The sequence below is a fragment of the Zonotrichia leucophrys genome, chromosome 1, assembly GCF_028769735.1.
Source record: "Zonotrichia leucophrys gambelii isolate GWCS_2022_RI chromosome 1, RI_Zleu_2.0, whole genome shotgun sequence".
NCBI classification, from domain to species: domain Eukaryota; kingdom Metazoa; phylum Chordata; class Aves; order Passeriformes; family Passerellidae; genus Zonotrichia; species Zonotrichia leucophrys.
In genome coordinates, this window is record NC_088169.1 from 65,418,969 (window position 1) to 65,432,607 (window position 13,639).

At 39.9% G+C, this 13,639-nt stretch overlaps 1 protein-coding gene across 5 annotated transcripts in view; it reads right to left on the reverse strand.

Moving 5' to 3' along the window:
- Positions 1–13,639, reverse strand: part of LOC135449090 (complement C4-like) — a 52,796-nt gene that overhangs the window by 12,408 nt on the left and 26,749 nt on the right. For all 5 annotated transcript variants that reach the window (XM_064715602.1, XM_064715626.1, XM_064715618.1 and 2 more), the window contains 14 exons: positions 12,604–12,804; positions 11,736–11,847; positions 11,438–11,508; positions 10,454–10,593; positions 9,440–9,652; positions 8,117–8,168; positions 7,619–7,699; positions 6,330–6,533; positions 4,714–4,789; positions 4,138–4,294; positions 2,673–2,768; positions 2,180–2,348; positions 1,059–1,225; positions 469–627 (listed from right to left, as the gene is read on the reverse strand). In XM_064715602.1, coding sequence (XP_064571672.1) covers positions 469–627; positions 1,059–1,225; positions 2,180–2,348; positions 2,673–2,768; positions 4,138–4,294; positions 4,714–4,789; positions 6,330–6,533; positions 7,619–7,699; positions 8,117–8,168; positions 9,440–9,652; positions 10,454–10,593; positions 11,438–11,508; positions 11,736–11,847; positions 12,604–12,804 — 1,898 coding nt within the window. The remainder of the gene's footprint in view (positions 1–468; positions 628–1,058; positions 1,226–2,179; positions 2,349–2,672; positions 2,769–4,137; positions 4,295–4,713; positions 4,790–6,329; positions 6,534–7,618; positions 7,700–8,116; positions 8,169–9,439; positions 9,653–10,453; positions 10,594–11,437; positions 11,509–11,735; positions 11,848–12,603; positions 12,805–13,639) is intronic.

The window sequence follows — 13,639 nt, forward strand, 5'->3', positions numbered from 1 at the left end:
AAGGAATTATGAGACCTCATGTGCCAAGATTTTAAATTAACTGAGCTAATGAATCTTACTCTGCTGTTTTAGGGCTCAGTAGATGTGTTTTACCAACTTTAGTCCCTCCTTTGTTTTCTGGATTTCACATTTTCACAGTTTCAGGCACAGTGAAGATCAGATTATTCCCCTGCCTCCTCATGCCCTAGAAGGACTTAGGTTCCTGGCTGCTCTTCACTTTTGGGAGAGATTCATGCATCCAAAGTCCTCAGAGGCAGGAAAGCAGCTCTAAAGTCTGCTGCTAAGCACCTGATGGGTTTGGGTTTTTTTAACTTTAAAAAGATTCTGTTGTTTTACAGATCAAATTATTTAAAGGTATAATAAATCAGATGCATCATGGTTGCTTAACATGACAAAACCAAGGCTAGAGGAGTTGATTTATCCTTCTTGAGGGGAAAAAGACCTTTAAAGCAAGCAATGGTTGTATACCTCTAGCTGCTTCTGAAATTCTTCATGGGCATCAGTCAGAACAATGCTGTAGTAATTTCTCCTCCCAGGTGTTCCCAGTCTGACAGTCAGGTCGGTGGAAGCAGTGTCCAGTGTCTGTATGCTGTATGCTGACAGAGCTTCTAAGGCCATCACTGTGTCCTAGGTGAAAGAAAAGCAAAAATACTAGCAGTTATGCCAGGTTATTTCAGCAACATGTGAGATGATGTTATCACTCACCTTGAATTCAGTTTTATGCTTTGTGCTGCTTTGAAATTCTCCTGCATTTGTTGGTTCCTACTTCCACAGATTATTCATTTAATTTCCCAGCTTCTTCTTATAGCACTAAATTGTAAACACATTGGAGTCCTGACCTTAGATTATCCTATGTCTTCATGAGGACAAAGAATTTTCTTTGCTGGCTTTTAACTATTTTATTTTGGCCCATTGCTAATTAACAATCCAAAATCTTTACTGCTTCATATACCAAAGAAGTTGAAAATTCACTGTTCAGATCTAAATGAAAAAGTTTTTAGGAGGCTTTTACTTCCTGCCCTCTCCTTAAGACTCCCCCTGAAGTGATGGTCAGGCACCTGTGTAGAGCAGTATCCTCCACCGTAGTTCCTTCTCTCTGTCAGCCACGTGGCAATAGGCCTGGCATATTCCATGTCATCCAGGAGCAAGGTTTGGAGCAGGGCATAGGCAGTGGTTTCCACAGAGACTGCGTTGTTGCCATTTCCCCAGTAGCGCTGCTGCTTTGCTGCAAGAACAACTCAGTCCTGAATCACCTTGGCAGAGGCTCTTGCCAAAAATCACTATTGCTCTACACAGTGGATACTTCATGCCATGGCACTGTGGAACCACAAGACACACATGCTGTTGTGAGAGCAACAGATCAGCTGGGAAGCAAAGATAATGGAAAAGGAACCCACAATTTTTGATTTTGATATCTCCAACCAATGGGTCTAATGATCTCATTGTACAGGGATGTCCATCTGATGGAGTGGTAGCATTGTGTCTGGTGGTCCCTCAGACATAACAGCATTAATTATGGCCACAAATCCAGCCTTGATTAAGGAGAAGCATATTCCCTATGCTTAAACTGGGGCTGTTGAACAGGACTGAATTTACCAAATGCACTGGAAGGAATAACCAGGATGGTGGTGCAGCCACACATCTGACTGACTCAGCAGTCACCATTGCCACAGCCCATGGGCGTCAGTGGGGACATCCGTGGGGATCTGTGACAAAGCACTAAGGACGGGTGGGACGCTTTGAAAGCAGGTGAGCTGGAAGAGACACCTTCCCTCTTGACCACAAATCCAGTCTGGACTACTCCCGTCTGTTGCTATTTTTTCATATGAAATTTCTTCTTTCTCATTTGGCTTGGACTTTTTTTTTCTTCCCAAGGGAAGCAGAAAACATAAATGAATATTTACTGTAGTTTTGTTCCAGTTCAAAATCAGAGAAGATTATGTTCCAGGCTTCACTAGCTGTCACTTTATAGGGATAATAATTATTAAAACTACATATTAAAATATAAAATATTAAAATATTTAATTATGCAATTCAAATAATTAAATATATATATACACACACAGTTGTATAAAATTAACATTTCTTCCTTTACTTCAATTTTTTTTTTGTTCATATAAATGTGTTTCCATTAGGAAAAGTGCTTTTTAAAGGGATTCTTAAGAATGGTTACCAGTACCTTCATCAAAAGAAGAACAGTTCCTTAATTTGTCTTTCACAAACTGAGCTTCTTCACTATCAGACCGTACAAGTGTCAGAGCATAAGCAGAGATGGCTACAGAGTAGCAGTCAGTATTTCTTGAAAATTGGTTCTTCATGTAAGCCACTGCTCTTGTAATCACTCGTGCCTGTGGAAACAGAATAGATCCATTTGTAAAGATCACTGAGACCTGCTAACTGTTACTTCTGGCACTAGGAAACTAGTACTCGGAAATTAGAATTCTGCCCTGTAGTAATTGTTAAGACAATTATAATATTTGCTTAGCAATTAAAGGCATTGGTGATGGAGCGTGTAGCTTGAAACCCCTTGTTGTATAATAGGCCACAATATCTTTTCCTATCCACCACAGATGTAAGCAGATTTTAAGCCCCATTTGCAGTTCTCCAAGAGATGTCAGGGTGGATATGCCATAGTGCAATAGACTGCAGACTTAAAGAGCCAGGTTTCCTACCACATCAGGTGACGGGAAGACACGTAGGGTCTGTTGCAATGCTATGGTTACAAAGGCTGTCATAGCCAAATCGTCTTCTGCTAACTTAATGCCACCCTGAAAGATGAAATGGAAAAGTTAAATGTGCATGCATATGTTTATGATTAAATATAGAAAATTACTTTCCATAAAGTCAAGGACCTTCTCTGCAAACCCTCTGACCATGTACTATGTAGCTGATGCCTTAAATTTTTCCAATAATAAGTGCCCATCTAAAGTATATCTCCTATGGTGGCAGCATTAAAGGTTGCATTGAGCAGTGTAAGAGATCAGGAACCTACCACACGGAACCAGCTGATAATCAAATATTTAGTTATTTATCTTACAGCTAAAAATCTATAATTTCTCATTGAGACATTCATAATTTCAATTTTCAGTCACTAGGAGGGTGGGGTTGTTTTAATTTCTGTGCTACTTTCTACACACTAAAGAGCCCTCTACCTTGCAGACAGAATACTCCTGTACAGGTATTTATACACCAGTACTGGATCATTTCTTATCTCTCTTCTTGATAAAGTAAGCACTGTGGTCTCATTAACTTTTTTCCCCTGAAAGCTCTTGAAGTATATATAGGATAGAAGATTATCTCAGCTTGAACACAGGTTAAAAAGACTCAAAACTCTTTGAACCAGTTCTTGAGCTACGTGTTTCTTTTTCCCCAATAGTGTTACATCAACTGTGAAAGTAGCTTTGAGGCCAGAGTGTGAAAGCCTCACAACTTATTTGGCACAGATCAATAAAAATATTAATGCCTGTTTTTTTCATAGGTATGGTCATTTCATTGCATTTTCAATGAGTTTTGGAAAGTGTACGTTACTTTCCTAGACTAAATTAATGGACAGTATAGCAATTTTGAGTTTCTGGACAGTTATAGAGGATATGTAGACCAAGATATGCAATTGGAAATTCTGATTAAGTGTTAACATTTTCTTTTTTCATCATGGGCATGGTGAAATACTGAATCAGGTTACTCCCAGATAGAGTGGGATGTATTCGAAACACAGCTGGATGTGGTCCTGCACAGCCTGATCTAACTAGAACTGTTTTGAGCAGCATTTGGACTAGATGAGCTCTGGATGCCCCTTCAAAACAAAGTTACAATTCTACACTCTATTGCCTTAAGCAATAAAAGGCTTACATTTTTACCAAACATATGACTCCCCAAAATAATTTTTTTAAGTGCCCCATAGGCACAGTTGAAAAACGTATCTAAGACCGTATAAAAGATAAGGGTGGTGAAGTGCTAGCTATGCATCTGACATAAGAGACATCTTGACAAATTAATTTTACATTGCAGATTTTGTGCTTACATTACAGATTTATTCTCTTTAGATACATTTCTTGTTATTCAACAACTCACAGTGCTCCTTTCAGTCCCTAATAGCCTTAAATGCACAACAAATTATTCTAACTACGGATGACCTACCTGCATTTTCCTGTCCATTACAGGGTGGTGGTCGTGGAATGAACCATCTCCCTGCTGTTGAGTAACCAAGTAGGAAATCGAGTTGCTTATGTGACTGTCCTGTATACCGAAGTATTCTCTGCTCCTTGTGAGCACTTTAACAATGAATGCAGTTAACCTGCACAAAAGAAAATTTTCCAAATTTGTGCTGACAGATATTTATAGTGGACTATATTGACAGGAAGAAAAACATACTAATTTTATGAACAGACTCATATTCAATACAGTGCACTCACTGCAACCTAGTGAGTTATTGCTCACCATCAAATTGAATATTTCTACCCTGTGGCAAATGCAAAATATTCAGTGGGCTCAGTATAAATCTCTTTCACCAAGGACTGAATACGCTCAGAGAATTTGGTGGGTGATTATTCATGGCAAAAGTACATAGGCAACCACCAGATTTTCAAAATTCATCACCAAAGAAAAACTTCTGATGCATCAAATGATAATAGAGATAATTCGAAAAAAAATCCCAATCAAATAAACAAAAATAAAACTCCAAAAACAAAAGCCCAGGAAAAGAAAATCACTTACCATACACTACTGGGGGTTCTTTTAAATGCTCCATAGGACCCATCATCCTTCTGAAACTCAAGCAGTCTAGTGTAACCTGCATGAACAGGAGAGCACGCAACCATTCAGAGAACAGCCATATTTACTGGGCATTTTCCTACTTCACTTGTATTATAATGGACATGTTTTGTATTGAATGGTGGAAGAGTTCATGGATATGTTCACTGGGGCATTAAGGAGGAAATGACTGGGTCAGCAGAATTTGACACAGAAAAATCACTGGGCTTAGAAGGTCCTCTGTCTTGCTTGACTTATTGAGCCAAGAAAATAGCCTGAAAACTGAGGATACCTATGGTTACAGAACACTGTATGTGTAATGAATACTGGGAAATTGTTTTCCATTATTGACAGCTTTTCAAGCTGTTGATTTTATGGTGCACTGAATCAAAAAGTATACAAAACATCTATTGGGTCAGACACAGTCTTAGGAAAATCATGACTTGTGGCTTCAGATCTTGACTGCTACTATTTTGACCAAGTTTGTATCATAGCCACACAACCAAAGAACTTTTTTACACTGATGAACTTCAATAAGATTAAATAAAAAGCATAATGTAGCAGTAATAGCAGTACCTACTAAATGATGCAGATAATACTAAATACTTATTAGCAGGATCTCATGTCACTTTTGGCAGGCTTGATAAATAGACAAAAATCTCCATGCAGCAACTGCTAGCATGCTTTTAATCTCTATTTATACACTTGTTTATCATTGATGAAATTTGTTTGTCGTATCTGAAGATCACAGTGACAAGCACATCATACTGCTTTATGCCATAAGCACACCACTATATTTAGAAACATCAGCTGTACCTGCTACAATACTAAAAATTCCCTGTGTTAATTCCTGTGAGCTGGAACATTTCCACATACTGTGGTCCTGACTTTGCTGCATGTTTAATACCAGCTTTGGATCACATCTTGGAGTGGAGTCTTCCAGAAGCAGACTTGCAGATGTCCTCTCCCTAGGGAAACTCCATACCTGGCTTGGCCCAAGGGTGCTGAAGTCCTTCTAGCCTATGTAATGATGAATACAGGGGTGGGCAAAGGAGGGTGTCAATATCATGATTAGCACTGGGAATTTCCTTTGTTATACTTCTCTTGAAGTATAACACAGACAGACATTTGTACATCCCAGCTGGATATCCTAAGCAGTGTCTGTGAACCATGGGGAGAATAAGCATTTTTAGGATGTGATTTATCTTGGTTGATTTTGAACATTTGGAGGCAATGAACAACTGGCCTTTGCTGTCCATTTAGTCTGAAAAGAATTTTCATTGATCAGCTCAGATTTTACTTTCTACTTCTAAATTAGGCAAGAGAGAGAATGGACTGTCAATGCCAATACCATCCAGTGCCAGATGGTGGTAATTAGTGTCCTAAGTCCTCCTCACATGTTCTGTCCCTCATGTCTCATGTCTGTCTGCAGACTGCCAGGGGCATTTCTGCGAGGCTGTGCTAAGACAGTGGGCACTCCTTCAGGAGGCAGCTGCAGACAGTGTGCAGTGCAAACAGACAACAAGGATCCCATCCTTTGGCTTCTGCTTGGTTTGCTTTGCTTTATTTTCCCAGCCTACCTTTTTCAATCATACTGATGGCTTCCTGCTTCCTTTCGGGGTTGAAGTTCACCCACTGCTCGCTGGCATCCAGGTACTCAATGGCATAGACTGCAGGGGCCATTTTCACCATCGTTTGCTCTGCACAGCCTGTGGGCACCTGAATCAGCCTCTCAACTCCATTGAGACTCAGGCAGTTTTCAACAGACTGATCCATAATGTTCCCTGTTGCAAAAAACACAAGCCGTAGTATGAATCTTAATTAAAATGGATTGCTGTAATATGAAGAAAGGTGATCCTAAGTATTCCACCATATGCTCCTCACTGCTCAGCACTGTTCTTAGCTACCTGAGACTTCATAAAGCTCTAGGAAGAGGGGCAAGGATGAGGTGCCAGGCATCAGGAAAGCTGGAGAAAGGAGGCTGGCACAGTGAAGGGATATGAAGGAGAATGAGTCCTCAGGCTACAGGAGGCAGAGGAGAAACAGAAAGGGGAAAGATTTGTCTATCAGGTTTGGGCTAGAAAATTCTTGTCAAACCAGCCCTGATCCTCCCACAGAGGAATAAAAGGGTTGTGCATTAATCATGATAAGCATTTTATGTGCTTTTTTTTTCTCTCTGCAATTTTATAACTTTACAATTATCCCTTTATTTTAGAACAGGGATTTGAAATGGAAGCCAATGTCCTTTGTGCCACAAATTCAATATTTTACATTTCAGGGCAGGGCAGGGGGGGAGTATTTATCAGTACTACAAATATCTGCTTATAGATGTTTTAAAATATGTATGCATGAGAGTATATACGTATCTATATCTATCTATATCTATCTATCTATCTCTCTCTCTATATATATATAATTATATGCATACAACTCTATTAGATTAAATGAATACATGAACATATCTCCTCTTTGGAAATACAGAGCTCTCCAGAACCTATACATCAGAGTCTGGCATCCTTATTTCTGGAATCCAAAGCAGATTTCTATAGCCCTGCATGAAGTTATTAGAGAAGATGAACTCTTCCCTTCACATCTGCCTTTCCTATAATGTTAGTCCAAGTACAGTGAGGAAGGATGGATCTCTTAAAGCTGTTTCACTCACTACAAGTAAGAAGTAATTAGAAAGAGGAAGAAGTACTGGCTCAGCCCTGGGGATGTTTTGTTTTATGACCTGGTCATGTAGCACAGATCATTTGAGTCATAACAGAAAAACCAGGAGAGAATGGAGACTTGCCATGCAGGCATGAGCACAGAGGGGCCCGTTCCTTGTCACCTGTGGAGAAGTTGTTGGCAAAAAAATGACATTTACCTTTCAGGCTAACCAACACGTGGCTATCAGAACCCGGTACCATATTAGACGGTCTGTTCAGGTCCACTGTTTGAGACCTCACTGTAAATAAATAAGAAATAGATATCTGCATCCAGACTTTTAAAAAATAATCAACATACTGTAATTTTAGAAAAAACATACTTATCTTTCTTCTAATGATTTAATTTTCAATCTTTAGCAATAGTTTGCACTTGAAAAAAACGTTGTTCTTAATACCTTTTAAGACCCATTAGTTAATTAAATAGATACCTTGTTAATATATAAAGAATGATACCTTTAAAAAAAAAGAAAAATAAATCAATTCTAAAAATTTAGAATTCTTGGGGTTTTTTTCTTTCACAAGTCTTTTGAATGGAGAGATTTCTGACAAGTTCTGGTTAACCAAAGGAGCATCTGTGCACTAAGGAGTATTTAATAAATTCACTGTTCATTCTTACTCCAAACTTCATCTGTATGAAATCCTTTTGGGTAACTTACAGTTACTGTTAATGCAAATGGTCTCTTCTTCTCTCTGTAAAACACCTTCAGCCTGCACAGTTAAAGAAAGAAAAGTCAAAAGGCTTGCAAGCACTCACACCTGAAATTAAGCTGCAAGAAACCTGTGAGCTCCACCCAAGCACTAGGCCAGCAGGTGGCACAAATAAGTGATTTTTGAAGGGGGATTTCTCTCTAGGTAAAACGCAACCTTTAAAGCAGAATTTCAGTTTCCCAACTGAAATACTAATAAACTTTGCTGAATTTTTGGTGTTACTATTGAAACGTTTCCCTGGATGAAATTCCTGTAACGAAAACCAGCTCCCAAAAATTAAACTTCAAAGTTTATTCTCAGTTTTGTGAACCATCAAGTCAAGCTCACAGAGGGACTCATTTAAGTAAACCTCTCATGCATGAAATCCATGAATTTCTGAGTACATCTTGGGTGTAAGACCTAAATATGCTTCCCTTCTGATTCTTCACATCCCTCTTTCTACAGTTTCAGTTTTAATAAACATATTTTTATATCTAATTCTAGTGTTTTGGTGTAACACTGAACTCAGATTGTGTCTATATGTACAAAAGTTATAGCCTTTAACATCAGCAGGTTCCCAGCTTCCTGTGCCCTATCCTTACCTACATGGTAATACCTGACACCAGGGGTGCAAGGATTTGTATTTTGAACTTTTTGTATGGATGGAAAAAAGCCCTCCATGGATGACTTAGGTATTGTAATGACTCTGTGTTGGCACTTGAAAAATAATTTTTTCTAAAAGGTTCCTCCTTTTTATAATTTTTATAATTTTGAAAGAGAGATAAGGTATTAAATAATCAATACAGCATCTCTGTTGGCATGTTTTGCATATGTTTTTAGCTATGCAATGGTTAAGACTGAAGATTGATCCATTGACCAGAAGGAATAAAATAGGGTTTAACTTTATTACTAGCAGAGAGCATTTCCTTCTTAAAAGTTTGCTAGATGGACATCTTCAATCTTGGCTTCACAAAGAAAAAAGAATTTTCATACATGTTGATGAAGCAGGGAGAAGTTAAAACATGCACCTGCTGAAGAATTTTTTGCTGTGTCACGGGTAAAGGATGTTTTTTGCCATAGGGAACAAACCTTTCCATATACAATAGACAAAGAGGCTTAATTTTTTCCTCTCAGTCCTTGCTGAAAAATAGATTTCCTGAATTGCTTCCAGCCTCGTGTTTGTACCATTTCACTCTCTCCACGAAAACTCCGCACATAGTGAACGTTGCATTTCAGGGCAATTTGTGAAGTGCCTGCACTCAAGTAGGACATACATACCACAGAATACATACCACCACTTTGAGATTCTTCCTGATGCTGTCACTGTGCCCAGAATCCCGGTCAAAGGCAATGATGGTGATTGGGATTTCTCCCACAGTCAGAGGGACGACTGAGAAGAAGGCTGGTGTTGCTGAGTTCCCCTTGGCCAGCAGTGGCAGCTGCACGGCCTTCGCCGTCGTCTCCGCCGTGCACAGCCCCTTCACTGCCTCCATCTTCACTGTCACCTGTGGGGACACGGCAATGCCCAAGAGCAGTCCTGGTGCACAGGGAAAATACCTCTGGATGCCCCTTCCAATGTAAATTGTTCTGTGACCCCGTGGTCTGTTAATATTCAGCTGTATTGATTAGGGCTCTGAAGGTAAATCAGCCGACATTTCTTCATTACACTGAACTTGAAACAGAGTTTTGGCCTATCCCTGAGCCACAGTGAAGTAAGAAGGATAGTGCATTTTTATACATCCCAGCTCTACACAATTCAGTGCAGCTCAGAAGATGCTGGTTGAACAGCTGGTTGGGAGATGGGAAGAAGTGGAAAAAAAAAAAAGAATATCAACTTTGGATGATGGAGGCCCCTAGCCCAGTGACAACTTTGGCCATATGCAGGACTGCATAGGAGTCACATGAAGAGAAAAAGTGGCCCTGTGTTGTATGCTCAATGAGTTTTTTGGCCAAAATTGGATAGTGCACTCATACTCATTTACATCTCTGTCTTGTCTACCTTGTGAAGGGTCAGCAAGTGTCAGTGTCCAGATGAGCAGGCAGCAAAAAGGGAACAGATTACTTCAATGAAGGGGAAGAAGTACCCAAAAACAAAGGATATGGTTATGTAGCATGGTGAATAAAATCTGCTTTAAATAATAAGTTTGGTTACCGGGTAGAACTGGATCTTGTGCTTGGGAAAGAGCTCAAGATAGAAGCATTATATCTGGGCTGTAGGGTGGCCAGGACATGCCTATTAAATTATTACAAAACTATAGCTCTATCTAGCTAGGCATGCAAGGTGCAGCAGTTGTTGATAACAATACCTGGAGATCATTGGGCAGGTAGTTGTAAACCACTGCTTTTATTTCCAGCTGCTCATGTCGTCTGACTGAGTAAGGTAATCTCAGGGACACAAAAAAGTCCTTGAAAACTGTAAAGCTGTGGGGGTCAGCCACACAGAACCCTGGGGTGAGAAAAAGAAAAACAGCTAGAATTGAGAATGGCACACATAACATCAGCTAATAGGAAGTTAAATGTCAAATCAAAACTCAGTGTCTGGGCTCCCCTGAGGTTACGAGCAAGAGAGGAAAACAGGAATACTCAAGAACTTGTTTAAACTCATCTGCACTACAGACCTATCTCTAGTTTGCTCCCTGGAACCACTGCCATGGTTTTTGATAATTAAAACTTGTCAGCCTTGTTTGTATGTTTTGTGAGTGAGCTGTGGCCCAGTTTTCCTCCCCTTTCAAAGGGGAGCAGGCAGTACAATATAGACCCTTTGTCCCTGCTGCATGCTCCTCATCAACTCCTAGGATCTCCCAGAGAGCAGCACCTGGGAACCTGGGCTCTCTGGCTTGTCCTTTGCTGGTTTCCTGGTGTTCTTTTCTGCCTTAGAGGCCACAGACATTCATGCTTTGAGATGGCCAGAGCCTGGTCCCAGAATTATTCAAAGAAAAGTGATGTTACTACTGCTACCTCTCATGTGGCTTCCCGGCCATGTGAAAGCTAAAATCAGGTGGTTTAAAGAGTGGAAAGAATAAAAGACAGTTTTGATTGTATGATCCATCATCCTTGAGCTCCTACTCCCTGTTGTTTTTATAAATATAAATCTATACCTTAACTTCTAGTTGGGCTTTAACATTGCATAAAAGAGAGAAGTAGCTATTACAATAAAAACACTGCATTTTTTCAGTACAAACTGTTTTATTCTGTCAACATAATATTGTACCTCTCTTTTAAAAATTACACATTCTCTACTCATCTTCATATAAAGAAACAAACAAACAAAAAATACTCAATACTTATACCTTTTTCAGGAGATATACTTATTGCTTGAACTTCCCAGGTAGTTATAGAGTCAGGAGCAAAGTTTTTTACACTAAAATCACAAAATAAAATGTATTAGAAGGCATGTATAAAATGTAAACATCATCAAATGATGATGTTTATGAGAATTTAAAGAGAAAAACATATTCTCTCAATTGTGAAGACAAAGTACTTGCAATATTCTGAGGTCCTTTGCATCAGATACTACATAAAACTGATATTTATATACATTTGAGAGTACAAATTTAAACATATTCAGCTAGTCAGGCAACAGAGTACCTGTGATTTCCAGGGCTTTCTACTTCTTCAAAATTCCACCACCAACTCTCAGGAAAATAGCTGCGCAAGTTGACAGAGGTTTCATCAAACAATTCTTCCTGTTCACTGTATTCTGCAAAACAGGAGTGAGGTTTCTTTTTGGAAGTCTTCCGCTACTGACCTTACACTGTCTTGCAGAGAATCAGCTTGTAAAAGCACAAAAAATGCTCTAAATGAAAAGATTTCATCTGTGTTTCATCTTGTGAATTAAACAAAAATCTTGGAAAAAGAGAAGCAATGACCATAGCTTGTCACAGAACAGAGTTCCTCTTCCCAGTTTTAATAACTATATGCTACCAAATGAGAAATCAGACCCCTGTAGTAAGGCTAGAAAAGATGTTCCCAGTGTCCTATACTTGTGACAGACAGGGGAAATCTGTGAGAAATGGTAGCAGAAATTGCACTCAGAAGGAGATAATTTTAGATGGAAAGTAATTTTCTTTTTGGTAATATAATAGTAGTACCACTAATTAAGGAGTCGAAATCTGAGACCACTTAGAGCCCTAAACCCCTTCCCTGCTCTGCTGTCTGTGGCCTCTCTGGGGTGTGGGCAGGGGCCATCAGTTCCTCTGTAAGTCTGCAGGGGCCAGCAGTGGCTGAAGTGATTCCTGCCTTTTCTGACCCCAAGGAGTTATCCTGTGCCATCCCATCTCCCAGTGCAGAGGTGTGAAGACGCAAGGCTGCGTAGCTGCTGCGCTGTACCAGGGCTCTCTGAAATGCTGACGTGCAAACCTCCTCCCCAGCCCCACAGCACTGAGGTGCCCCTTGGCCCTCCCCAGCCACCACCAGAGGGGTGAAAGTGGCATAGCTGTGTGCCACTGCTCCTCACGTCGTGCCAAGCCCACTCTGTTCCTCTGCTTCGCCTGCTTCCTGAGGGCTGTGGCTTTCTCGCAGCACTCCTGGAACGCGGCCCTGCACTCCTGGGAGCCAGACACCTTTGCCAGCCTTTTTGCACAAGAAAACCTCATGGGATTTAATTTCATTCCATCTTGGCAGCATTTTAGTAGAGCGGTGTTCTGGTATCTGCTGGCTGCAATAGAATTAAAGGCCAGAATTAGTGCTGTGTAAGAAGAAATTAGTGCAAAAGGTGTTCATTGTGCCCAATCATATAATTCTTTGCCATTAACATCGATTTCTATGGCAACAGCCAAGCTTCTATGTGGGACCCTGAAAACAGTCCACCCTAAAAACAGTCCACAAACACAGGAGGAAAGCATAGGCTCTATGGCATCCTAGACATTCTGTTCTAAGCCCTCTCTTCCCAATCAGACTGAATTAAAAGTTAAATCCTCTTTGCTGGCTGGAATTCTTAATGGAAATAGCAATATCAGTGTTCTCTTTCTTGAGTAGAGTCTGATTTCAAAAGAAAAGAAGATTCCAACTCCAACCCTTCATGTCTTCTGGCAAGAAAATGAGAAAAAAATTTGCACAAATTGACATTTTATACCAAATGCTATACTAACTCTTCTCTTAATTGAAGCTCAAAGTACTGAAGTTGGCAGAGCTTCAAAGCAGAATGTCAAGAAAAACAGGATTTATAAAACATCTTCTGACCATACAAAAGATTTTGTAAACCTCAAAGTCATGACTGATGACATGACATGTTATCTACTAGAACTGCTTTGCATTTGGGATTATAAAGAGGCAAACTAGTTTCCATTTATAGACATTATTTGGTTTTGTTTTTTGAGCTGTGCTGATGAATGATGCATCATGCAGCATAGTAGACATATTTGAGCTAAGTTATGTCACGTAATGCAAGAGTTGGAACTAAGAGTATCTTGGCATCCTTCACTATGCCATCACTTCTTGCCCCCTAGATCCCAGACACAACCCTTTGCCTCCCCCTGCTACGATTTTCAGGC